General features: G+C 38.3%; 4 protein-coding genes and 2 pseudogenes across 4 annotated transcripts; 5 read left to right on the top strand and 1 right to left on the bottom strand.

Annotated features, from left to right (window-relative positions):
- Positions 1–495: 495 nt before the first annotated feature.
- Positions 496–4,559, bottom strand: LOC137803714 (interleukin-17 receptor A). Its single transcript, XM_068602425.1, has 11 exons — positions 4,461–4,559; positions 4,325–4,346; positions 3,919–4,062; positions 3,625–3,743; positions 3,415–3,535; positions 2,976–3,023; positions 2,423–2,580; positions 2,214–2,288; positions 2,056–2,125; positions 1,434–1,529; positions 496–1,349 (listed from the first exon to the last, which is right to left on the bottom strand). Exons 1-11 carry the CDS (start codon positions 4,557–4,559, stop codon positions 496–498), a joined length of 1,806 nt encoding a protein of 601 aa, XP_068458526.1.
- A 3,297-nt stretch (positions 4,560–7,856) lies between these two features.
- LOC137803607 (troponin I, slow skeletal muscle-like) lies at positions 7,857–10,329 on the top strand (annotated as a pseudogene).
- A 556-nt stretch (positions 10,330–10,885) lies between these two features.
- Positions 10,886–12,274, top strand: tnni4b.2 (troponin I4b, tandem duplicate 2). Its single transcript, XM_068602224.1, has 5 exons — positions 10,886–10,922; positions 11,028–11,159; positions 11,505–11,594; positions 11,863–12,036; positions 12,194–12,274. The coding sequence occupies exons 2-5, from the start codon at positions 11,043–11,045 to the stop codon at positions 12,272–12,274; spliced, it is 462 nt and encodes a 153-aa protein (XP_068458325.1). The 5' UTR covers positions 10,886–10,922; positions 11,028–11,042.
- Positions 12,275–15,792: 3,518 nt separating this feature from the next.
- LOC137803606 (troponin I, slow skeletal muscle-like) lies at positions 15,793–18,149 on the top strand (annotated as a pseudogene).
- A 1,852-nt stretch (positions 18,150–20,001) lies between these two features.
- Positions 20,002–22,790, top strand: LOC137803608 (troponin I, slow skeletal muscle-like). The gene is made up of 5 exons (XM_068602223.1): positions 20,002–20,041; positions 20,155–20,286; positions 20,987–21,076; positions 21,198–21,371; positions 21,777–22,790. The coding sequence occupies exons 2-5, from the start codon at positions 20,182–20,184 to the stop codon at positions 21,867–21,869; spliced, it is 462 nt and encodes a 153-aa protein (XP_068458324.1). The 5' UTR covers positions 20,002–20,041; positions 20,155–20,181; the 3' UTR covers positions 21,870–22,790.
- Positions 22,791–23,527: 737 nt separating this feature from the next.
- On the top strand, positions 23,528–26,576 carry bpgm (2,3-bisphosphoglycerate mutase). The gene is made up of 3 exons (XM_068603902.1): positions 23,528–23,615; positions 23,960–24,582; positions 25,013–26,576. The coding sequence occupies exons 2-3, from the start codon at positions 23,982–23,984 to the stop codon at positions 25,186–25,188; spliced, it is 777 nt and encodes a 258-aa protein (XP_068460003.1). The 5' UTR covers positions 23,528–23,615; positions 23,960–23,981; the 3' UTR covers positions 25,189–26,576.
- The last annotated feature ends 296 nt before the right edge of the window (positions 26,577–26,872 follow it).

Raw genomic sequence — 26,872 nt, 5'->3', positions numbered from 1 at the left:
GTATTTACACAGACCAAAGGTGTCAACCACAGATCCTGTGGTCTAAACTACTCTGGATTTGTCTCCTGAGAGAAAGTAAGAGATATTTAACAATAATGCAAGAAGCAAAAATACTGAAGAGCTCGAACAAGTAGATGCACGGAAAAATAAAGAACATTAATGAAACGAAGGTGTACAAAACTTTTTTTTTTTAAAGTTCACATTAAAATCTGATCACTGATTGTAAAGAACACATTCGATTCATCCATGGCCCCATCACTTTCTCCAGTATGAGTTAAATATCTGTTTGTATCCACTGGTGATTTCTCTCAGTAGATTTGCATTATGTTGTTAAAAAGTTGCTAAACACCAATCACATTAAATTGAATAACTGATATGCTGCTTTTGATAGTTTCACCGAAAAGTGCAGAGAAGATCTTCATTGATGTCTCAAAACACGCAATGATATCAAACCATCTGCATGTTCTCCTTAATAAGAGGGTTAAACATTGGAAACTATTCGGCCAAGTTCAGTTTTTCTCCTGTGCAATTGCCTTCTTGTGTCTCAACATGACTCGTGACTCGGGTTGAGTCCGGTACGCAATACGTCATGAGGTTTATGGTTGTTTTTGCATCGTCGTGGATCCCAACCGGGGTCTTTGAGCTTCTCAGTAATTCATCTTCAAACCACTGTGGACGCTCCAGCTGGTATGCATGAAAGGCCTCTATGGCGCCCCGCAGGGCTCCACCTGAGGGACAGTGGTAGTACTCGTCCTCTGAAAGTCCCTCAATGTGATTCACTCTGCCGGGCTCACGCTTCTCAGTGTCCAGGATTCTGAAAACCAGCTCCTCAAACTGTTTCATCAGCTTGTATCGCACCGTAATGTGGAAGGGTGAAGGAACATCTTCCTCACAGCAAACATCGTGGAAGTAAGCCACTATGTATTTTTCGAACGACGCGGATCGGATGAAATGGGGGACCATGAGGCTGAGGGCTGGACTGAGCATGTCGCCTACAGGCGAGCAGGCGTCCTCTCTCAGGAAGACCTGTTTGTCACCACACATGGCTCTCCATTTGGCTTGTACTCCTCGTGAGCACAGGATGAGTATCTTATCTGAAGAGTTTTCTATTTGTTCTCTGTGCCAGTCCAACCACTGGATGCTTCCCAACTGTCCCAGTCTTCTGGAGTCCAGCAGATCCAGGACCACTTCAGTACCACATTTGGACGCCAGGAAGGCACAAAGCTTGAGGACAATGTTTTTGTATAAAGGGTGGTCGAGGGAGTAGATGATGAGGACTCTTTTTCTGTCCTGCACCTTGAAACCTGCTGGTTGCTGTTTGGGAGCAGACGAGGATGTGTTCACGGGATCTGAGAGAAAGGCGAGGTCTGTTGATTAATGATCAATTCAAGCTGCTTTTCTGTTCAATATTTTACATTTATAGGAAGGCAAACCTTTCTGAGTGGCTCTCCATAGGAGATAAGCAACACAACCACCAATGACAAGCAGCCCCACTGTCGCCTTTATAATTAAAGTTCGTGGTGGATAATCTAAATAATAAAAACAAAAAACACAAATGCATATGATTAGCTCAAGACAAAATATGAATTCAAGTATTATTATGCGAGTATTTCCAGTGGGTCACAAGAAGATCTGAAGGGCTTGCATGATGATTAAACTGGCTGAGTCGGCTATTAAATTTCATAGTATCTTTTTACGATGACAATAATCATCCATATCCGTAGCCTCAGGCTTAAAAGGATTGAACATTATCTTATTTTATATGAAAGAATAAAAAAATTAATGTATCTTTAATCAAGTCTTTCTTGTGAATTATGGAATTATTTTACCTTTGGGTCTCAAACATTTATACAAATCAGATAATCTGAGAACTTTCAAAACTGAAAGACTTCTGACCTTCAACAAGGAACAAACAACAAAGAACAATGCTGTATTTTAAGCCAAAACGATCGGGAACTATTGATTGAAGCTCTGCCCTATATATTTATGATATATGAACTTCATGTTTTATTTTTGTATACATCATACTGTATAGATGTCACAAAGTAAACTTACCGTGACACCAATCTATTATTTTCTCGGGGCGCCCACAGTGGTTCTTGCATCGAACAAAAAACGGCTGAATCTTCGAAACAAGCAGAGTATGGTAAACTTTCAATGTTACATTTTTTTTAATTATCAGGGACGAGACAATAAATCCAAATTAAACTCACCATTAACCGTATTTCACATTGTGGAAGCTGCCACCAACCAAACTCAAAGGACACATTCAACAAAGTTCTGTTTTCCTTTGAATGAAGGAAATGGCAATAATACAGTATCATGTGTGCTAAACAAGCAGTAATATGATGCTAGACTCACAACATAGTTACTTTTCTACCATCATTAATGATCATATAAGTGAGGAATACAGTATAATTACCCTTGAGACATCCTTTGAGCGACCGAAACCAGAACTCTGGATGGAGACTCGGTACTTCTCTGAATACTGAGCTGCCTTAAAACTCACGACAATTGAACACGTTCCATCTTCCTTGTTAAGAGACACAGCAGTGGTCACATTCGGATCCCATAGACTACCTGAAACAACACATCGAGCAGAGCACAATATTCAGATGGTCTCGGATATTTTACCGTGGTCCATTTAAACCTGTGGGATGTAAATCAGTTTATTGTGCATTAATTTGCACTAATTTGGGGAAACTGTATAAAAAGCGAGACTGTAGAGTTCAATATCTCCATTTTTTAAAGTTTCTCCGTCCAACAGTGTTGTTGCTGAACCGTAGCACGCACCGTCCAGTTCCCCCTCATAGAAACACTGTTAGCACTTTGCCTGTGTCAGCTGTTGCCATGTTGAGAGCTGTTGAGAGGCAATCAAAAGACTCCTAACCACCTATTTTTCGCCATTAAATATGTTAGTTATTGTAAATACAGGTACATTGCGACTGCTCCATTGTTCAACATGTACAAATTACCATTTTCCAGACACATCCGGGCCTTTTGGATTCTTCTGTCAGCACATCCTGGCCACGACGGTAAATAAGAGACAGTTATAGTGGATTACACTTTGCTTTGGACACTTGAAGAAGCATTTCAGATGCAAACAACTCATTTTTTTTTGACATTTCCAAAGGGTGACAAAGTATGAAAAGTGTGAAAGAAAAAGGATAGTTTTGTAAAACATATCATTGATTACCCATATTTAATTGATCTTCTCTTGTTTTTTCCTGATTCAATTTTAACAATTGCTTATTTTAACCGTGTGAAAGACACCTGGCGGTTTTGCTCATAAGGACACACACACCAACGTAAAATCAATATAACTTTTTACCTTGTTTGCACAGCACTCCTATGTGACAGAAAATATGTGTATCTATTTTTCATGCAGATTTCAGGGATCTGGAGGTAACTCACCTGGAACGGTAATGGATTTATTTATCCTGTAGTCTCCAATATCCGGCTCTGGCAGATTAAAAACAGACACCATATATGTATGGCCAGGCTCTACCACGACTCCATCCAAGGAAAATGTCCACTAATATAAAAAAATAAAATAAAAATCTGTAACAGCTGCTATGCTTGCCACTGTTATAGCAAAAGTGAGGCAAGACAGATGTATTTTACCTGATTGTAGTCTGGCTTATGTTGTTGCTTGAGGTTGTAGGAAAACTGCACACAAACACTTTGATTTGTACTTTCATCCTGAATATGTATCTCTGATCCAAGAAGGGTTATTGCACTTCCTGCAAGAAGCCAATGCATATTTTATATGAGTGATTTAATCTTTGATGCATGGTTTTCTGTTCATCTTTGATGAAAGACTGGTTGGTTTCCAACTTTTATTTGATACATTTTTAATTGTGAGCTACAATGTGACCTTTATTTGGTCACAGAACGGCCGATTTCTGCAACACTTACCATCACCCTTTATTTTCCATGTCACATTCACAACAGAAACTGGTCCATGTTCGTCCATCCAGACACCCACATGCTCAGGATCCCATTCTGGGCCAACAGGCGCACGTTCTCTAGGTTCGATCAAACGTTTGTCTGAGCAATTATCTGACATTTAGGAAACAGTGAACAGCATTAGTGGTTAAGTGTGTGGGCAGATGGATCACATAAATGCCAAATTAAAATGTCAAATGAAACGATTTTCCTGTACAAATCATTCCCCCAGCCTATGAATAAAACCCAATCTATGTGAAATGCAAAAATATTTATTATTTAAACAAAAAACATGAGCACCTCGACATATGAATTGAAGTCTTCTCTATTTATAAGTATTTTAACTTAATACTGATTTGACAATTAAGATACTTACTGATTTTACAGTGCTCAAGACCCTGGAGAAAAAAAACACAATGAATGTGTCTTGATGAATAAAAAACTGTGAATTCCCCTCAGTTTACTGATCATAAGATCGCTTGTATTAATCTTCTAATAGATCGAATCCTTACCTCTTGGTTGCAGTCCGGGCGCTTGTCGAGAAACCTAATTGAAGATGACACTGATGACACAGCAGTCAAATAAAAACAGGAAAGAGGAACATGGATCATTCTGGTGTCGCACCACAACACATGTGGAAAAGCTTTAAAAACTATTGAGTAAACAAGCACAATGATGAACTCCATTTCGAGAGACGGTTCAGTCGTTTACTTGAGCGAACACGGAGAAGGCTCAGTGTGGCGTGTTTATCAGGCGCTGACATCTGAAAGCACAGGAAGAACACTCTTATCCAGTGTGGTTTGTCGTTTCCATTTGCACGGGAAACATTGCAACGGCTGAAAATATTTCTCTATCAGTTGGCAATTTTACACAGAATTATGTGAGAAATACAAGTTAGATTTGACTCATTGCAGCGCGTATGCAGACGGTAGTTCAATGCAGACTGCAAACCAATATGTCAAACCATAAAACAGTCACTAGGTGGTAGTAGTGACCTAATCTACAAGAGGTTATGGTCTCGTTTAAACTCATAAACACGAAATGAGAGGCGGATGAGACGTGCAACAACGGTCTTAAACTGCAGAGGCCACCAGGGCACCTCTTAAACCACCTTTTAACATTCAGCCTGACCTTACAAAAATAAATATACAACTATCAGAACCTCACGGTCCAACACGTGAAGGCCCAGTATGACCACCAAAACTTCAGCTACGTGTTGTATGTTTATTGGGATTATATTCTCCGGGACCAAAATGTTGCTGTGGCCATGTGTTAATTCCTGTTGCTTTGTCTCAGTGTGACCAGAATAGACTGCAGCGGTTGCAGTTGATCTCTCCTCCGTGTGAGATGGGTGCCACGGCCATGATGGCACCACGATCCAAATATAATAAATATTGCTTTTATTTAGTGCAGCTGCAGTTGGTTGGGATGTGTTCAGGATTTAGCATTCATAAGCAGTAGACACATGTTGTTGTGATCAGATAGAAGAACATTTGTTGATGATGATAACTTCTTTTAGCATCGCTAACACGTATATATTGTAAAAAAATGCTTGAAATGCGTCAGCTTGTAATGGTTTTGTTTGTACTTGTTTTTCTTTCATTTATGATGTATGCTCTGGAATATAAGAAGTTAATATAATGGATGTTGGTTTTTATGCATTGTTTTATACCCGTCTTGTTTAATTGATTGTATCAAAACTGCAAAATTAACCTTTCGGCTGAATGGGACAGATACTGATGCTTAGTAATGTTGTGTTGATCCTGATAAATGATTAAGGTCAAATTGTTTCACATACAGGTAATCCAAAACACATTCCTAATGGTGTGAGGAAGACGTTTAAGATTGTGATAAAGAATTAACAAAGTATTTTTTGATTGAAAAATCCCTAGAAAAATAATAATTATAAAACACACATGCACAATAACATTTTTCAACTTGTCTTTAGCAGTCTTTCAGTTGTATCTGCACTTTGTGTCGTCAATGCTATTTGGCTAATGTTAGCATGTAAACACAGTAAACTAAGCTAGTGAACATGGTAAACGTAAATACCTGCTTAACATCAGCTTGTTAGCACACTGAGTTTAGCATTTAGCTTTACAGCCTCACACGATACATGTGGCTGTAGACTTCTAACCGTACCATGAAAACATTAAATAAAGCATCAAGTTCAACTTAATGAACTTCAACCGCTCATGTTTTTACAGCTTACTTCAAAAGCAGCCTTTAAAAGAATCGGTTTATGATCTTGGTCTTTGCCAGAACATCCCATGACACTAATTAAAAAAAGAAAAACATGCTCAGGGCGCCTGATATCTGCAGAGGATAAGTCAGCTGTCAGTTAGGTGACGGGCGTGTGAGTTGTGCCCTTGTGCAATGTTATCTGAAAAGATAAATGTGTCACGGGTTGAGGGCAAATAAAAAAAGGGTTGCCCTGTGATGCAGCAATTGTCAGGTGGACAGGGGGTCTATTTTAGCGAGCCATTCACATGAGACTTTGAAAACATAAATCGTTCACTAATAATCATGAAGTGCTTTTTCTTTCCCTGACTCAGTCCTGCCGCTGCCCTCTCTAATTCTCACCGTCAAGGTAAGTTTCATATCAAGTGATCAACCTTTGCTATTTATCGCAAGAAAATAAAAGTCAATCAGATTTATTATAGACATTACGGGAGGCTCTTTAACCTGACATTGCAAGATTAACTTCTTGCCATTCACAGCCATGTTTGGGTAAAGTTGAGTCCGGCTTTAATTTAGGAAGTAATGAAGACTGCATATCAGCATGCTCCTCGCACTAGGGCTGGTATTTATTAGAGGGTATCCCAGCTATGTCTCCACTTTTGTCAAGGTCTTAAAGTAACTTTTCCAAACATGGCTTTTCTAGCTTTCGCTTCGACGACATCTCAATCTCCTTGAAGATCTTTTGATCAACGTAACCTGAGGCTTGATCCGCCTGCCAAAGTATTGGCGGCTGGTAACTCTTGACGGCCCACTTGACCCGTTGTTGTAGCTGAAAAGCTGGTGTGATAAGTGATGATGGCTCGCCGGTATGAAGTGGCAACCTCCTGGGTGGAGGGGCAAGGCTGCAGGCTTCTTGTAATTGTATGAGGCTTGGCTTATTTACATTGACTTTCACACCCTGTCAGACTGGCTTAATTTAAATTGGATATATTACTGTGTTGAATAAGTTGCATTGACATGCTTTCATGCTTTCATCCTACTCCAACGCCTACATATATTTATTTATATGCCATGCTATTGTTGAACTCATTGAAAATAGGAAGTTTTGTAGTTTCAGAGCTAATACCACAAAGAGAAGGTCAAAGAAAGTGAGAGACAGTGGAGGAGATGGCTCATGACATTACATCACAGCTCATTTCACCGTGTATGCTCGGACAACGGATATGCAATTACAAAAATGGGCCGTCTTGTGGATCCTAAAGGACTGATTTGAGAACTGTTATCCTTACTTCCACAGTCTATAGGTCTGATGTTGTTTGTCTCTTGCTGCCAAAACTTTCTCTGGCACCATCGAGGCCACAGCAGCTGCTGGGACACAGCAAAGCATGATGGCAATGTGTCTAAATATAGCCCTGCAACATGCTCCACGTCAGCTCTTTCATAACAATAGGAAGGATTATCTGGTCCTGCTGGAATATTAAAAGGCATCTGACAGTCCCTGAGGGCAATTAAACAGATTAAATGTATTAAACGGGGAACTAGTTGGATTCATCAATCTAATTAACTGTAGAAAACACGACTGGGTCTTTGATAAATGCTCATTATGATCATCTATACTGGGTGCAGTCTGTGAAACTATGAGGCGTTGTGTCAAAAATACATACAATGCGTTAAAAAAAAAGATAATAAATTGTGTTTCTGCTCCACAGGAACCATAAACTGCAGACATGTCTGAGGGGTGAGTATTAATCTCTAAAAGGGAGCCACTATGACTATGACAATTTTCTATATTAAATAAACATATCTTTTGTATATTTCCTCTATACTTTTCTCGTCACATGTTGATAAAGACCGGTGAGTCAATATTATTACATTTCAAATCATTGATGAAACATCAATCAATTTATTCAGACTAATTGGTTAGCGCACTTACGCTCAAAAAGAAATTGAGAAATCTATACTGATGACTCTATTGGATGTATAAAAGTATTCTTGTCTTTCTGACAGAAAAAGCCAAAGTATTCAGCAACACGGCGACTTTTTTTAAAGGTAGGTCTTGTTGACCTTTAGGGCACATCTGAGCAATATTTAATGGGAGGTCACTTGTGCTAAGACCGCTTTAGTTGTAATCCGGGCCTATTAACGCCTTTCTATCCTACAGTCCAAGCTGCTGAAAAAGGCGGCTTCCATGCTGGTAGTTGAAAGTGAAGAGAAGAAACACGAGAAGGTACGAGTTGTGAATGAGAGCTTCCCTCCACTGGCGCTCTCAGGTCTGTCAGCCCAGGAGCTCAAGGTAATACTGACACAGCGAATCAAGCAGATTGGGCCATTATCATTATTCCACGTCGTCTTGACGGTTTTCTTCTTCTTTCCAGGATCTTTGCAAAGAACTCAGCAACAAGATTGATGCTGTAGATGAATCTCGTTATGATATAGCGCTGAAGGTAGACAAAAATACAACAGAGGTACGGTGAAACCGGGTTAAACCAAAACAGTTGATCTATTCGCTGACCTATCGGGATGTTGAAGTGTGTGTTTGTGCCACAGATACAGACACTGATTCAGAAGATCCATGAGCTGAAGGGGACAAAGAGGCCCAACTTGAAGAAGGTAAAGAAGACGACAGACGACATGCTGGGTGCATGCACCGACACCACCAAACTCATGAAGGCGGATTTCAAGGCCAACCTGAAGACAGTGAAGAAGGAGGACGAAAAGGTAAAGCTGCCGACGCGGCGACATTCGTCCATCAAATAAGAAAGTGCGTTGAAAAGGAGTTTTTGTCTTTCATCTTTGCAGAAGGACGACGTGGTTGACTGGCGTAAGAACATTGAGGCCATGTCTGGCATGGAGGGCAGGAAGAAGAAGTTTAATGCAGCACAATAAGAAGGTGCTATGTTACCTAAACACTCCATTTTCTAAAGTAGAGCTTAAGTTTGAAACGTTTTTCAAAATATATATTTAATCCCACTGTTTGTCTTTATTTCAGAATCATTGTCTAAATTCAAGGAAGAAGTTTCCACTTCATGATGAAATAAAACTGTTTTTGTAAAGAGTGATATCAACCACAGGGACTGGTAAAAAATAATAAATAAATGCCCTATTTAGATTATACAGTATTACAATAGTTGTGTTGTGTATGTAATGCCACAGTATGCCATGGATGTAATCATATAACTTGTATAATATACTGGACCCTGTACAGGCTCATATAAGCGGATTCTCTTGATGAGCTTGTCATTTAAAGTGCACTATTTGTATCCTGCAGATGTCTGAAATACCTGTGATGCTGATTAAACAACCGTACAAATGTTTAGTTTCTTTGGTTTGGGCAGATGTAAGCTTTTATTTCCGGCCTCTCCAATAACAGAGACAATGGTAATATTGGATTGATTGAGTCTCTACTCCTGGTGTTGATGAGCAGTGGTAGTTTGGGGGGATGCCATGTAGCGGTGCAGTGATAAACAGTACAGTATACTAGCTGTCAGGACGTAGGAGGCTATTTTAGTTGTCCACTCACAGAAGGAGGATAGGGGACATTCATTTTTACAAGTTTTCTTCTTGTCATTAAGAGACAGCTACTGCTCACCTCAACAGGTTTTCTGCAGGAATAAAAAAAAAGGTATGTTGATTTTTGTGATTATGATAGTGTGGCTTAAGAAAATACAAGACAATTAGACAATTCCACCTGTGGCATCATTTAGAAATAATTGAAAGAGCAGCAGGAACCTTATGAGGTTGATGGAAAACATTAGCATGCAAATTTAATGTAAAATATTTCATACAGTCTGATCTCAAAGAGAACAAAACAAGACATCTACATGTGTTGAAATATACATTTAATGTAAAGACACATTTAGTCCGTTATCCATCACTCAAGTAATTCTTTCGGTCACATGCACTTTAGCAAACAAACTAATAAAACAAACATTACTGGAAAATAGTTTAATCAAAAAGGTGATCCACTTGCATTTTGTTATATTTATTTGTCTTATTTGTGGTTTTATTTTATTTATTTGTTTTATGCTGGTGACCCTGTTAATTGGATATTCTCTAACTGAAACTAAACAATTTTTTTTATCAATAAATAATCTGTAGCACCCCCACTAGATGATGTGTTGCTTATTTGAAGGCTTAATATTGTTGTATTACCTTGCTGAGGTCTTGATAACTCATTCAACAAGTGGTAAATAAACTGTATGAGGAGTAAAGAAATACTGGTTAAATGTTTCTGTTTTTAGAATACATCTTATACACTAATGTTAACATGAAGAATACTGCATGTGTGTAATGTTACTTCGGCAACTAATACTGTGTCTAAATAGTTTATACATTTATCTATCTATCTATCTATCTATCTATCTATCTATCTATCTATCTATCTATCTATCTATCTATCTATCTATCTATCTATATCTATATCTATATCTATATCTATATCTATATATATATATATATATATTAATATTAATTCATTATTTTATTTTTACAGACAAAAGCCAATCATGTCTGAGGGGTAAGTTTAATTTGTATTATGTAAATCAATATCTGTTAAATCTAAGTAATTATTTATCAAGTTGATATTAACTCTCATCTTATTTGTTTTCCTTTATATCACCATAACGTCCACCACAGACCGGTAAGTTATTACTATATAAATAGTGCAGATTAGCTAAATAAAATCTACACAACTATCTCAAATGTATTTTTGTACCGCTTTTGCTGCTAAAAACATCCCTGCTTTTTTGTAGAATAAATCCAAGATCTCTGCATCTCGCAGACTGGCCCTCAAGGTATTGTCTCCTTTGTCAAAAAAAACCAAAACATTCATGATCCAATTGACAAAATAAAGAGGATCTGTGGCCCAAAAGTTACTCATTACGTCTTATTCAATTTAGACTAAGCTGCTGAAAATGGCAGCTCTGATGTTGGAGAAGGAGAAGGAGGAAAAAAAGCTGGAGAAAGAAGCCACTTTGAGTGAGAGAGTTCCTGCACTACAGCTGTCTGGTTTGTCCCTGCAGGACCTTCAGGTATGTGCAGGTCACAGCATGAGCTGCCAATCATGCTACAGTGAAACAACGTCGCTGAAATGCTCCGTGTGCAAGCATCCCTCTGATGTGCATGGATGACATGCATACAGTATGTTCGTATGCAGTCGGTGCAATAGAAGAGAGATGCCTCGCCATCCATTTTATATTGGGGCATTTACTTGATAATCTTATTTAGAAACAAATTAATTGAAATACATTACGAGTAACCACTAATGAGTGTAAACATTTTTAGTTTTGAGACGTGCAATTGTGCAACTTGCCGGAGGATTGTCCGGTTCTCATGAATGTTCAATACATATGATATGACTCCCTTTCTGTCGGCAGGCTCTCTGCAAAGATCTGCACCATAAGATTGACGTGGTAGACGAGGAGCGCTACGACATTGACGCCAAAGTGGGCAAAAATAACAAGGAGGTACATGTTTTTTCACATGCATTTGACTAACATGTGGATTTAATTCTTTTTTTTTTCTTCATGAATGTGTTTACTGTGTTTTTATGGTAACAATGCAGCATTATAAAGATTTCTGTATAACTGATCCATCACATGTAGGATTCAAAGCCTTACAGTGTGTGTGTTTGTTTGTTTGTTTTTTTTAAACATTTTTTAAAAACATTTTCATAAGGCCATAAGGTGGTTATGTTGGACACCTTTAACTTACATTGTGTACTGTTTCCTGCAGCTTGAAACTCTGTCACTGAAGATCTTTGAACTGAAAGGTAAAATGAAGCGGCCGGCTCTGAAGAGGGTGAAGGTGTCCGCTGACGCCATGTTGGGAGCTCTGCTGGGCGCTAAGATCAAAGAGTCCGTGGACTTCAAGGCCAACCTGAAGACGGTGAAGAAAGAGGAGGAAAAGGTAAGCACGACGACGACAACACCGCACGGTGTTTAGGTTTTCAAGGTTATATTCAACTCGGTTGACCCGTTATAAACTGCTGGTATTGCTCGTGTTATTTCGGGGTCATTCTCTGAACGCACAGTATCACTAAGAACCATTTTCTTCTCACGAACAGAAAGAGGAGGTGACCGACTGGCGTAAGAACGTGGAGGCCATGTCTGGTATGGAGGGCAGGAAGAAGCTATTTGATGCCTAAAGATGCCGGACAGTAGACTTATATGCGAGAGACTCATTCTGAGTTGTATAGTGGATGAGAATAAAGAAGAAAATATAGTTTCCATCACCGCTCACTATAGTAAGACGGAAGTCTGGTTGTATATATGTTGCGTATAAAAGTGAGTTTCATTCTGTCTCTTTGTGACATTCATCACGTAAGCACAAAGTGAGATGTTCTGTGTTTCTTGATCTTGAAATGCCTGAAAAAAAAGCTAATCTCCTGATAATAAATACTTCTGATCAACAGAAAACCGCTGGCCCATTTTTTTCTTTTTTAATCTACTTTATTATCCACCAAACTGGCACCCAATATCAGCAGGATAGCAGTAATGGGTCTAGGTTGTCAACAGCGAAAGCTGAGAACGAAGTTGTTAAATCATCTTTGTAAATCAAAGAAAGTCCAAAAATAAGAGAGGTCGCAAGTTTAGGGTCGCAGTCAACTCCTCGGTAAAGCAACAAGCGAGCAGCCGGAGCGCACGGTACCAATGAAGACGTCAACCTCTGCTAGGAACAATATTTACAACTTGATCAATGTGTAAATTGACAGAAACAAAGATTGTTTCACACACGCTGTTTGTGTTTAATCATAATGAGAATCAGCTTTAATGGCCATGTGTGTTTTACGCATACATGGAATTTGTCTCCGGTTTCACTTCACTCTACGTATTTATACACAATAAACAAGATACATATTCAAAAAAAAGACATTAAAGACAAGAGTAATACAAAAAAGTGCGAATGGTGCAGATGTAGGTGACTGATAAACTGTTCTTCAGAGCAAAATGTTAACAATAAATTCCATTCAGTGTCTTGAAAATAGGATGTCATTTAGTGACTGCTGCCCTTTTAGGCTTAATCTAAAAGTATTAGGAACTCTCTTCACACTTTTAATATGGTAAATCAAGCATGACGGCGATGACACACAAAGCATACTGTGTTATGGGGATTCACTGCTTTCCAAATACGAGTCAGTTAACTACTACCAAACACTGACATAATGTCATATCTGTCCTATGTGGTTGTCAAGTATGATAACTTAATCCATGACGATGATGTCATCAAGGTTATCTTGCGTCGAGTCAAAGATGAGGGAGTTCACCAGGCAGGGATCCAAGTTTTGTGTGAAGGCAGTAGAACAGGGAGATGCTGTTGGATGTATTACGGTCCTTCTTAGCACTTGACCCAGCAGACGGACCAACAGGAAACATTGGCCTCTTCGGATATTTATTTGTTTATTTTGTTTACCTTCCTCCGTCTAACCCGTACCACGCAAGAAGTGATCTAAAAATAGTATTTGACCCAAGGTTTGTAGTCTACTATTCTTGTTTAATCGCTTGCTGCCTACCAATCCTTACGTGAGGGCATGAGTCGTAGCCCTTTGAGCCATTTGACTCCGTTACAACAATGTCAGATTGAACTTTGGCTGGCTCAGTTTACAAACCATCAAGTCCTGACAAGCACCTGTCTCTGTTCCTCTGCTCCACTAAATAAAACCTGACTAGCATTTGGCTTTGTTCTTACCTCCAAGGTGGTCCTCTGATAATGTGTGATCAGACTATAACCGTGTGTTGTGATCACACACACATGCAAAGGAGTGATAATAATGAACAGCAAAACGAGCATCGAACATGTGAATGCTTCTTGCGATGTGATGATGTGGTTAAAGTTTGAAAAACAATAGCTCGAATTGAATTCATGCAAGGAGAGAAAACTATTAATTGTGAAGTCTTAAGTTTAAAAAAAAAAATCATTTCATTAAGTTTCAATGTTTTAATCGCTATTTCGTTGATGAACTTGTAAAATGGCATGAACAAAGCAATGCCATAAAGTAGATAGAGATACAGACACAGATATGTGATATCGGGGTCAAAACATATCAGATGTTTAGAGATGGACATCTTGGTTTAGTTCCTATAAATAAACGAGCCGAACAAAAGTAAAACGTCACTCTCGGTTCATTTCTTCCTTCAGTTTGACTCCTTAACAACTTTATCCAAACTCCACCAGCCGTGTCAAACGTGAACGTGTGACCGGTGGGTCGGATGATAATGTCTCTCTAAATTCTCACTGTCTCCTCCGCCAACAGGTGTTGGCAAAATAACAGAAGGAACCCAAATGTTTGGGCCCATAAATGAAGTTTTATTACCTACTTTCCCACATGATATTGTGGGGATGCTATGTGCACCGGTAAATGTCACTGTTGGTGGACAGACAGGAGTCTATTTTAGTGAGCCATTGGCACTCGCACTGCTGCTATAAATCTGATAGTTTTCTCTCTCTCAGAACGTCCATTGCTGCCTCCCTCACACACTTTTCTTCAGTTTGGAGGCTCGAGGAGCTGTTCGGCTTCAATAAGGTACAGAGTTGCTTTTATTCTGTTTTTTTGTGGATTAGAGTAAATTTGGTGTGGTGGGCATGTTGAGGTGTTGAGTTTATCTCTGTGAATAAGGATGCAATTCTCAGCATGCCGCAGCATTTAAAACACTTACTAACAGTGAAAGTATAATCTGTAAAGTGTCTAATTCAGAGGAGTGTTTGATTTGGAAATCATTGTGATTAAGATTAACAGCAAACTAAACATTGTCAGTTTGCATGCCTGTGGATTATCTGGTCATTCATCGTTTTTGTCACCTATGCAGAGACTCTTGTGAGTTATGCTAACACGGTCCCCCGCTGCTGCACTTTGAGACTTTGCTCCTGACAGTGCTTTTATTGTGACAGTCATTTTTAAAGATGTTTGCCGTAACAATGCATTAATGTGAAACAGCAAACCAAAGTCTGCACTTAAGCTGCGATTCAATTTAGTTGTAATATGTATGTTACATTTGTTATAACATTTAACTCTGATGAATTTTTGATTTGAATCAGGAAAATTCAAAATCCTGATATATGTACTGTCAGGTTTAAATGTTGACCACGATAAAGGAAACAAAATCTAATGCAATGATTGCAAAATTAGAATTAGGACACAACAAAATTACAAAAATATTCCAATCGGCCCAAAAACTTCATGCATGAGCGAACAATAAATAACTTTGTTTAGCTTTAAGGGGGCAATGAATGTTGGGAGTGGGTGAAATACTTTGACCAGGGAGGTTAAAAAAGGTCTTCAGCTCTATTGAACAGGTGAAAAGCAGAATTCACTCTTCACAGAAAAGAGACTTTTCATTCTCTTTTATTTTTTCAATTATAGTGCCGGAATTTAAGACAATCATGGCTGACCAGTGAGTATAATGACTTCTGGGTTATTCTACAGTGATCATTGACAGCTTTGAAGTATACTGTAAAACTATGTATTCATGCTAATTATGTAAATATGTTGTTTTTTTCTCTCTCTCTCTCTCTCTCTTGTTAATGCTCCAACAGAAGTGTGAGTAACATACATCTAGAAATACGATCTTGTTCAGTTATCTAGTTATCTAATAATACAATTTGAAAGATCTTATATGCAAATGTACCGTTCATATATATTATATATAGACAATATTAAATGTTTTTATGTGTGAATTATAGAAAAAATCCAAGATCTCCTCCTCTCGAAGACTGGGGTTGAAGGTAAGTTGTCCGTTATTTGTGATGTTTTATAAATATATAATTATGAAGAATTAGATGTCATAGTGATCTTTGTATAAACCTCAGAAAATGGTTGTGATGTGTGTTAAGAAACACATGATACATACTGTGAATATGTTATATTTATAGACATATATATGTCACATAATGTAGTAATATACACACATATACACACATTTATATATGTATATATATATATATATATATATATACATATATATATATATATATATATATATATATATATATATATATATATATATATATATATATATATATATATATATATATATTCGTAAAGGATGTGTTGTATTGACTGAATATTCTCGTATTTAGGTGAAATGTTGCTGCGTGCCCAATAAAATGTGTTACTAATTACTGAAATATTGCTGATATTTTCTTTAGATTCGACTTTTGACAGTCGCTGCTCAGATGCTGCAGGAGGAGACGGAGCAGATCACTCAGGAGAAAAAAGTTGCTCTGGAAGAACGAGTTCCTCCTCTAGTTACGTCTGGTCTGTCTTTACAAGACCTTCTGGTATTTTACTTCATCCACATCTTCCAGTACATTCACTAACATATTACGTATTATATTACATATTACTTACTAAATATTCAGATTTTTTTAAATTGATTTTTTTTACACAGGATCTTTGTAAAGATTTGCACCACAAGATTGATGTTGTAGATGAGGAGTGGTATGATATCGGCCTCAAGGTGTCCAAAAACGACAAAGAGGTGAGCTGCTCAAGATAATAATAGGAAGATAAAGTGATGCATGTTGGGACTTTACTTCATCCAATGTCTTTACTGCGAAGACGAGGGCATAACTTAACAGCTAATTGTGAACAAACACTGCCACCTAGTGGCGGCATGAGGCCATAACAGAGTCATATGGCACTGTGACTTATATATAGCACCAAATATACAAATGCTGGAACTCTTGTTTTACAACATAAACAAAACGCTGGGATTAAATTCTAAATAAGAAATTGGACTTCACCTGTTCCATTGTTATCTATGGCATTTTATATGAGAATCACATTATCCAACACAATGAGTAACTTATGGACTTATATTATTGTGTTATATTATTATGTTATGTATTATATTATTATAACACTCCAGGCAGTATTATTCATATTCAATTTTAGTGTTAGATCAATAATAAATTGAGGTTGACTATGTCTGAAAAATGTTCTATTGAGCAATAAGTCCTTGCTAACTACAGATTATCAAACATCTTGTAAAAGTAGCAATTCTATTTCTTTATCGTTATATTCTCCAGTAATTGTTAAGATATGCTTTTAAAAAAATCATATTTGTTTTGTAAAGTAGTAGAGTTTCTCTAAATTTGTACTGATTGGCGTGATATTCAAGAGCTTTTACGTTTGATATGGTTACTTGAACAAATATGTACAAACAAAAGTAAAATAATTATTAGAATTAGTTAGACTCAAAGTCTATTTATGAGCTTTTTTCTGGAGCTTCTCTCACTTCATCCGGGTCAGCTGAGGAAGAGAAGACTGCAAGATTTGCATTCAGATTTTTCAAACTAAATTAAAAGATGAATAGTACACTTTCGTCTCTTCATTATGGATTAATTACAAGTAGACATGTTGATAAATCCCAGTGTTCATAAATCCATATATATGAATATGAGAAAGTGGGAGCTTACCTCTACATTGTGTTCATGTATATGAATAAATAGCAGTGAGGCTACACAACAGCACAATCCTTTCTATCAATTGTCCAGATAGAAAACATGAACCTGAAGATCACTGAGATCCAGTGTAAGTTCAAGAAGCCGACCTTGAAGAGAGTGAAGATCTCAGCTGAGGCCATGCTGAGCGTTCTGCTGGGCTCCAAACACAAGGAGTCCATCGACTTCAAGGCCAACCTCAAAACAGTCAAGAAGGAAGAGGAAAAGGTAAACCTGGCTTTTACTTTAGCGTTTCAGAAACATTCATCTCGCGGCTACTTTTTGGGTGGAAATGATCTGTGTCATCTTGGCTGTCTGTCTGTGATCTGCTACGTTTCTAACAGAAAGAGGAAGTTACTGACTGGCGTAAGAACGTGGAGGCCATGTCTGGCATGGAGGGCAGGAAGAAGCTGTTTGACGCCTAAAGAAAGATGTACTTTTGATGACGAGATCGTCTTCTTATGATGAATTAACATTACTTACTGGCTCTATTCATGAATCGCAAGTAGGACAAACACCCTTTGAAACAGGAGAGTCTTGCTTGTTGTAATCTTACAAAAATAAAATACAAAGAAACTAATATTGTTTGTGGTCTTTAAATTAGGTGCAAAATATAATTGTCTCAGTACACTGATGCTGATTTCAACATACGTCATTTCTTTTGTCATTACCTGCTTTGTGTGAGTGACTGTTTTGCAGGGCTCGTCTGCAGCCTCGTGGTGGCAGCATAACACTTTCAAACCACCACTCTGACACGTGTGGACCGGACCGTGGACAACATTGTTTGTTTCTCGTAAATTAACAACTGCTAGTTGTGTTATCTGCTGTGATGGATTGCCATCTAGCTTGTCAGACATTAAAGATATATCGCCCACTCAAGATATAATGCCAAACAATTAAACTGTATGATTGCACTCTTAGTTCAGGTTATTACAGTGAGAAGTGCGTTATCTTCATACTGGGATTTTGTACTTATTACAAACATGAAACCAGGGATTTTGAACTCAATAAAAAAAAAGAACAATCCTGCTATGGCTTTCCTCCACTGTGTGATATAATAATCACTTTGCATTTTATGTGGGATCCAGTTGTATTTCACGTGTAACTTATGTTGGATTTAAGCTCCCTCCCAGACACAAGAGACGAAGGAAGTATCAGGAAGTGGACGTACCCAGTAAGATTTCACACCTCATCCTTGTGCGATGTGAGAGACGCAGAGCAAGAATGGTGAGGACAGAGGGTCTATTTTAGTGAGCCACTCACATGAGCGCAGGAATCTATATATCTACCGTCTTTCTGCCCTTCACGTCTCAGAAAAGACGCCTGTGAGTATTTGTCACCTGCTGAATAAGGTAAGGAGTTTTATGTTGAACGAAACATGACGGCTTTTCGTTACGATACTCTTGCTATGAATTTAGAAAACTGATGCTACTTCAAATGTATCTGTATGTCATCGAAATACATCTTATTTAAGTTGTTTCCCATTTTTATAAAGGAAATTCTTCACATGTGAGTCGGGAGGTTTGTTCTGTTCAGGTTAGATATCAGCTGGCTGATGTTGTCATCATCACATAACAGTGTGGATTTGATTTAGGTCTTTGTCATTATTATTATTATTGTTATTATTATTATTATTATTGTTGTAGTTGTTGTTATTATCATTATTATTATTATTAAGTTGTGTCATTTCACTGTAGTGATCTGGAATTGAAGAATTGTGCTCTATAAATTGAAAGTAAAAAAACAAAACAACATGAATCCTGCCCTCGGTGGTGTTGATTGATTACTTACTTATGTAATTAGTAATATTTTAGGCTTTGTTTTCGAGAGTATTTTTTTAAGCTGTGGGTTTGACCTTTGACAATGTCACCGAAGGTTTGTGTCCTCTGCCATGAAGCTGCAGCTTTAGTATATCAGATTTCCCAAAGAGAAGTGATGCTTTTAGCTTTTTTCCCAAGTAAATCAGTTGGGATATGTATTCTTCTGTAAAAAAAAAGGAAAAGATAATTGTTTTTGTGTCCTTTCTGGTAAAGATATATTTAACAGGAGGAGACATATAGAACTGCAACCATGTCTGAAGGGTAAGCACCGGTGTCTCGTTTATTTTCACCACATCCCAACTTACTACAAGACATTCAACAAATGTAACAAATTGGACCTTTTCTCTTTCTCTCCTTGAAATGTGGAATACACACTTCCTAACTGGACAGCGCTTCGGTGAGTTATGAATTAATTGTATCAGTTGTGGCACTAAACATTGCACTTTTGTGTTTGTTGAATCATATTTGTATACATATATATTTGACATGTGATGGTAAATGTGCAAAACAGTACAGAAGAACCAACACTGGGAAAGGCCTTGTGTACTGTTAGATATGTTAAAAGTTAAAACCAAAATATCTGACATGTATAATGTTTTCTTTTCTAGAAACCAAAGCCAAAGATCTCTGCATCCCGCAGACTGTTCTTGAAGGTACTTTCTTGTAACCGTGTGATGGAAAGTAATCCTGTACACATCTCTAAGTGCTGTAAATCAAACATCGTCTGGTTGGCTGGGGCGTAATTCTGTACATGTTTGTGCGCCAGACCAAACTGCTAAAGAAAGCTGTGAATATGGTGGAAAATGAAAAGCAGGCCAGAAAAGAAGAACGAGAGAGAACCCTCTCCGAGAGAGTCCCCCAACTCCAACTGTCAAACCTGTCTTTGGAGGATATACAGGTACATCTAGATTGTAAACAATACATACTTATTTACTCGTTCTAAATATAGTTAATTATATTGCATATAAATCAACATAAGGAGTTTGTATTTATTCATTTTGGCTGTAAATGAATTCATCTTTTAATTACATAACTGCCCGAGCACATCAGAAAAGTGACTTTTCCACACCTACACCCAATGGGATCCAGCCGCAAACAAGTACTTTGGCTTTTGAGACATCTATTACTTAGACTTCTGCTGCCACCAAAATACAATCAAGGTGAATGTAATATAGTTTGTGGTGCGCTAAACATCAAACATGACATTTAAAAACCTCAGCAGCAAAGGCTCCTGCCAAGAACACCTCAGTCTGAGTCCACAGACCACAATGTCAACAGTTTTAATAGAAACTCTCAACAGCAAATTCCTTAAATTGCATGTATTTATGTGGATAAATATTATAGTATACACATAGTAAACAATGTGCTTACTTTAAGAGCACACACACTAAGGTGGAGACCAGTTTAAGCTTAAAAAAAAAAAAACGCATCGCACAACTCCTTTTTTAGTGTACTATGATTTATTCAACATTTTCAGCCATCTTACCGTCAGAGCTGTGAAGAGCGGTATTCTATGTTGCACCGTCTCTGTGCATTGTTTCTTTGCTGTGTCTTGTCTTTTAACAAGTTTAATAAATTCAAGGTGTTTGTGTCCACAGAATCTTTGCAAAGAGCTGCACCAGAAAATTGATGTGGTTGATGAAGAGCGGTATGACATTGATTCTAAAGTGTCAAAAAATACTACGGAGGTGAGCAGCATTTGTAAATAACGGTTTGATTTCTCCCCTTTTATGTTAACAATATTCATTTGGATTCGGAAGTTTCTTTTGGTACCACTGATGGTGCGTTTGTCATTTATGTTGGAAAAAGATACTAGACCTGTCTCAGAAGATCTTTGAGCTGAAGGGCAAGATGAAGAGGCCGGCTCTGAAGAGGGTGAGGATGTCCGCTGACGCCATGATGGGAGCTCTGCTGGGCGCCAAGGTCAAAGAGTCCGTGGACTTCAAGGCCAACCTGAAAACTGTGAAGAAAGAGGAGGAGAAGGTGAAGGCTTTAACTAATACACAACATTATGTGGTGCCACTTCAATTCAGTTCACTTCATTCACTGAGGATAGTCCCCTCATTAAGAGTCGCTTTCCACACAAGCACACAAATACAATTGGAAACAATTCAAACATGAAATAAGTTACAGTTCAACACAACGCCTCTTCATCATTACACATCGTTTGCAAACAAGATTGCAGGTGTCATCATAACTTTGGGGACCACATATTTGACAAAAACATAACAAAAGAACTGCTGACAATTTGCCGTAGAAAGTAGACTAATAACAACGAGTAAAGTCTTTTTTATGTATATTTAAAAAAACTTAAGATAGCGGTTGAACAGAATTTATTGTTTTAGTCGGACTGAGCTGATGCACAATGCTCATCTTTTCACCCCACAGAAAGAGGAAGTGACCGACTGGCGTAAGAATGTGGACGCCATCGCCACGTCCGGTATGGAGGGCAGGAAGAAGCTGTTTGATGCTGCGCCGTAGATTTTGTGGTGGATTTCTTTTCGAAAGATATTTGCTGCTCTAAAACAGCTGGAACCAGTGAAACATGTGACTGCTGTTTACTTTATAATGACACAGATCATGTAAAGATTGAGGTGACGAGTAGGTTTTCGGTGCAGTTCATGTTTCAAGTGTTTGTGGTCATGACAATAGTGAAAGAGTTTAACTTTTAATAATAATGAATGCAATACATAATAGAGATTTACATAATGTATGATATATTATGAAAAACCTATGTTTTAGCACTTATATGCGCACTTATATGAGCACTATATTGCCTTTGTGGTTTTAGCATCCATATGGATCCTTGAACGAAGCTCCAGTTTTGGCTATTCAGGTCACCTGTAATGTTACTGGCTCGCTTTCTGACATCTGCTTGACGTAAACATTAATAAACAGGTAAGATTTAGAGAAATTGCAGATTTGTTGTCAATTATAACATGCATGCCCGTATTGCCAACTAAAGTGTCTTTCGAATCATGGACTTATATGACAACATAAAACACAAAGAATAACATTTTTGTGTATACTTGTGTTTCTGAGAAAAAGAAAACTTGGATTCCAGGGGCAATTTATGTTGGGGGTTCAAGTGTGCATTGAGTTTGATTAGATGAGGAACCTTGGAAATTGAACTTATTGAACTTAAACATTATGATGAGAAGAAGCGGTGTTATTTATTTGATGTGGACATCACAATGGCATTAAATTGTGTATCCAATCCTCCTCTGTGTCTTAAACTTGAATTATGTCACCTCTCATATAAATCACATTATTGTCTGGTGGTATTTTGTCATAAGTATTGTCAACAGTCAGATATTTTGTCATACAACTTTTATTGTGTTAGCTCTCCCTTTAACATATCCGGTGTATCAGATTATTGTGGACAAATGTTGCAAATAAAATATTGGGGCTGTTTTATAACAATATTGCATGTTTTATGATGGAGAACTATGATTGGTCAGGTGTTTTCTTGAATAATCAAAAGTCCATTCTCAAATGTTTTTTGAAAACGTTGCATGGAGAGAGAGAGAGAGAGAGAGAGAGAGAGAGAGAGAGAGAGAGAGAGAGAGAGAGAGAGAGAGTGCTGGAAAATAAAAATCAAGTTCGTCAAAAAGCTATTCCTGTAAAGTAGCGCTCATGCATTTACTTTTGGGTTTGAGACCCAACATTTTAATGTAACGTTAGCGTTAAATAAATATGCACATTAAGTGAAACAGGTGTGAAATAATGCAGAAATGAAATGTATTGAAGCGAGGTTTTAAGCTAACTGTTGACTCGAACGTTACATTCTCACACAGTCCCTTAACGCACCAGCATCAATACGCTATGTTAAACTGTCCTTCCCTCCGCCAACACAGTTGTCTTAAATTGCAGGGTTTTTTTTTACAAACACCATGAAGCCCATCAAACATAACAGCTAACGGTCGCTACCGGACTGCACATATAAAATACATCCATGTTTGAGAGCACCGTTTGGCGTACAGTCACGCCCCTTCATCGCTCTCCTTCTCCCCTCGACGAGGAACGCGCCTCGACGAGTCGCCGTTACTACCACTCCTAATATGGGCATAACATTTGACAAAGGTACAGCCCACTTGTGATATCCGCCCTTTTTGATTGGAGCGCTGGATTGTCGTTCATCTACGTTCACGGGAACAACTGCTTTACATGGCCGCACATTTACGACTGTTCCAGCTACTTTGAGGCCGGATTTTAAACGCACACAGGGTAAGACGACGTTTTAACAATACTCTGATTATTGTGGAAGACTTTGCCACATGCCTGTATTTTTTTTAACGTTGGTCTTGTCTTTATCTGGGCCTGAGCGGCCATAGTATAAACGGTATACTGGCAGACAAGCGGTGCATTACCATCCAATAACATAAAAAACAGTTCGTGCTTAACACTGGCACTGCCTGCCCTGATCTCAGATCAGAGAGTGATAGACTCATCTGTGACTAAGTGAGATAATGCATTGCAAACTAGACAATAATGGTATTACATTTGTATAGTTGCCCTGGTGTTTGACTAAACACACAACTATTTAGTTAATTTCTGTTGAATGTGTACAGGTTTCTGCTGTTGGTGCTTCGGATGTCCAAGTACAGACTCTTTCTTCTGAGGCATGGGGAGGGGGCCTGGAACAAAGAGAACCGTTTCTGCAGCTGGGTTGACCAGAAGCTGATTGAGGATGGGGTGAAGGAGGCCCAGGACTGTGGCAGACTCCTAAAGGAGCAGGGCTACAAGTTCGACTTAGTATTCACCTCCATACTCAGCCGCTCCATCCAGACAGCATGGCTGGTGCTGGAGGCCATGGGTCAGGAATGGGTCCCTGTGGTCAAGTCCTGGAGACTAAACGAGCGCCACTATGGTTCCCTGATTGGCCTGAACCGGTCAGAGATGGCTCTGCAACATGGAGAGGAAAAGGTGAAGTTGTGGAGACGGAGCTATGGTATCACTCCACCTCCGATCGATGAATCTCACCCTTACTTCCTGGAAATCTACAATGACCGCAGATACACCACTTGTGACGTGCCAAAGGAGAACCTTCCCCGAGCAGAGAGCCTGAAGGAGGTGCTGGACAGGCTGCTGCCATACTGGGACAGCACTGTGGTGCCAGAGATAAGGAAAGGCAGCACTGTGCTGATTTCTGCTCATGGAAACAGCTGCAGAGCTCTGCTGAAACACCTGGAAGGTATGCTACCGAACTGAGCCGAGCTATTCTAAACAGTGCTCTCTCAGCTTTTGTGTTTGTGCAGCAAATGCATTCAGTCTGCTGTTGTACGGGCTGCTGTTTCTAGTCATCGGCCATTGAATTGGGAAGGACATATTTCTGTTCCACAAATGGAAGGTTGAACTTGTGTAAAAAGGCCAGTGAGTTTATGTTACATTCGGCGATGGCTATTAAGTACACTCTGACCTTTCATCCCACTCGTAAGCTTTGGAGGCTCCTTGTGCCAGAAGACATTCCTTTACTTAACACCTAATACTTAACAATACTAATACTTAATATAATGGCGCATTTATCAACAAGCTTTTGTTGCGTTCACGTGTGTTCGTTATCAAGTCTGGTTGTGGCTCGTTTGTTTCGCGTTATCTTAATATAACTTTTCTTATTTTAACAGGTATATCGGATGAGGATATTGCCAGTGTGACTTTACCGACGGGGGTACCTGTGCTGCTTGAGCTGGATGAAAACCTCAAGCCTGTGAAACCTCGACAGCTCTTGGGAGACCATGCGAAGATTCAGGCGGCAATTAAAAAGGTGGAGGACCAGGGAAAAGCCAAACCGTCAATTTGAACACACTTAACTGGCAGTTCTGGTTGCCTATGTGCACTTTTATTAGGTACAGGTATAGTGAAAATTCTTGAAAAGACTAAAAAAAATAACAATAATATATGACATCTTACAATAACAACAGCACATTGTTAATAAGATTTGAAAGAAAGGTGTGAAGTTGCTGTATGTGGAGTCGTGGCCTGACCTGGCGACAAATAGTGTGTTATAGGTCAGACGAGTCCGACAGGAGCAGGAGGAAGTACTTCACTGTACTGTAATTGTTTCAGCGCTGTGTTGACTTGTATTTTGTGTAAGCTCTGATGTTTAAGCTACATGTTACCACTTATGCCTGTATGGTGTTTCTAAAGTGGTTATTTATATATTTACCATTTGACTCTACCTTGCAGATTACTTGAAATTTGGTGAAGCTGAAACATATTCAAATATATCATGTGAAGAAAAAGAGGAGAAAAACGCTCCTTTCGAAAAGATACTTTTCTGGTACATTGACGAGCTTTAGGAGTATTTCCTAGCATTTAAACATGTGCCTTCTGTATTAAGGTAACGCTCAAATTAAGCTACTTTTTATAAAAGCTTCTTTTAAGGAGCATCAAACAGGTCGTGATTCTTTTGCACACCATTTACTTACCTCTTTAGAAACTGATTGCCAGGCTGTTCATTCCAAGAATGGGGTAAGACTGAGCCATAGAAAAGCTGTAAATATACAAACTCATTGAATCTACTGATGTGCTGTCATAGTTACTCATACTATTAAAGCACCTCCTCAGTAAGAGGAAGCGATATAGCTGACGTTGTTTTATAATGAGGTTTATCCAGCGCATTAACTGTGACACAAAATAGGTTGAGTTGAAAACACTGTGGCAATTTGGTGATAACTGGTTTATGCTTTGTACTTTTTGATTTTGAGTTTTTCAATTGAAAAAATATGAATCCCCTTCCTAATTAAATGCAACTGTGAATGGTAATTACCATTACTAAATTCATACATGTGCAATTTCATGTTGCTTATGTCATGTTTAATGCGGGAAAATGTTACAAACCACTTTTTGAGTCTGCACATTTTGTCCCATACTTACTTGTGTCCTATGTTACTGTGTGTGGCAGTGGCTACTTTATTGTCCGTTGTATTGTGTCTCATTTTTGTAGATGTACATAGTTTGTGTCTCATGATTGTTTGTTTTGTTTCTCTACCGCTGTTATTTGGTACATTGATCTGTTAGGTCAACCGGTGAGAGGCGATAAGTTTTGATGATGCATTTGTAGCTACTAAAGAAAATACTGATTATATTTGTAATCTCATGGATTATTTATTGTCTTCCCTGCTGTTCACACTTTACCATACAAGAGCCTGCATGAATAAATAAAAGGGAATTTAACTTTTCCTAAAACATACTTTTTATTTCAGAGTTTTGTGTCAATTTCAAGCTTAATTTTTTCCGACACTCGGTCATTTGACAACAGGAAGGCGTGTCAGATGTCACACTGACATAAAGTTAGTTATAAATTATTTAATGGAGCAAAAGGAACAAATTAGAAAACAACAATGCTGTTTGGGAAGTTAAAATATGCCTGCAGTTTAGATTCTGGTTGCCTTGAGCCCACTGGAAACAAACAACTGTCTGTTTGGCTACCGCTAATGGATCCAGAGGAGTGGCTCCTCATTTCTCAAACATTTCTGTAATTT

Source organism: Clinocottus analis, unplaced genomic scaffold, assembly GCF_023055335.1.
Source record: "Clinocottus analis isolate CAN_PGR_092001 unplaced genomic scaffold, fCliAna1.0.p SCAF_6, whole genome shotgun sequence".
Taxonomy (NCBI): Eukaryota; Metazoa; Chordata; class Actinopteri; order Perciformes; family Cottidae; genus Clinocottus; species Clinocottus analis.
Note: the sequence above shows the minus strand (reverse complement) of the source record. Positions and strands in the feature narration are given on the sequence as shown.

What these genes read in the sequence shown, in the direction of transcription:
- LOC137803714 (XM_068602425.1), bottom strand. Translation starts at nt 4,559, where the DNA reads ATGATCCATGTTCCTCTTTCCTGTTTTTATTTGACTGCTGTGTCATCA. An exon ending in ATAAGCCAGACTACAATCAG is followed by an intron (nt 3,536 to 3,624) that starts GTAAAATACATC and finishes TTTTTATATTAG; the next exon opens with TGGACATTTTCCTTGGATGG. An exon ending in TAAATCCATTACCGTTCCAG is followed by an intron (nt 3,024 to 3,414) that starts GTGAGTTACCTC and finishes CGTCGTGGCCAG; the next exon opens with GATGTGCTGACAGAAGAATC.
- bpgm (XM_068603902.1), top strand. Translation starts at nt 23,982, where the DNA reads ATGTCCAAGTACAGACTCTTTCTTCTGAGGCATGGGGAGGGGGCCTGG. An exon ending in TCTGCTGAAACACCTGGAAG is followed by an intron (nt 24,583 to 25,012) that starts GTATGCTACCGA and finishes TTATTTTAACAG; the next exon opens with GTATATCGGATGAGGATATT.
- tnni4b.2 (XM_068602224.1), top strand. Translation starts at nt 11,043, where the DNA reads ATGGCAGCTCTGATGTTGGAGAAGGAGAAGGAGGAAAAAAAGCTGGAG. An exon ending in TGGGCAAAAATAACAAGGAG is followed by an intron (nt 11,595 to 11,862) that starts GTACATGTTTTT and finishes TGTTTCCTGCAG; the next exon opens with CTTGAAACTCTGTCACTGAA. An exon ending in TGAAGAAAGAGGAGGAAAAG is followed by an intron (nt 12,037 to 12,193) that starts GTAAGCACGACG and finishes TCTCACGAACAG; the next exon opens with AAAGAGGAGGTGACCGACTG.
- LOC137803608 (XM_068602223.1), top strand. Translation starts at nt 20,182, where the DNA reads ATGGTGGAAAATGAAAAGCAGGCCAGAAAAGAAGAACGAGAGAGAACC. An exon ending in TGTCAAAAAATACTACGGAG is followed by an intron (nt 21,077 to 21,197) that starts GTGAGCAGCATT and finishes TGTTGGAAAAAG; the next exon opens with ATACTAGACCTGTCTCAGAA. An exon ending in TGAAGAAAGAGGAGGAGAAG is followed by an intron (nt 21,372 to 21,776) that starts GTGAAGGCTTTA and finishes TTCACCCCACAG; the next exon opens with AAAGAGGAAGTGACCGACTG.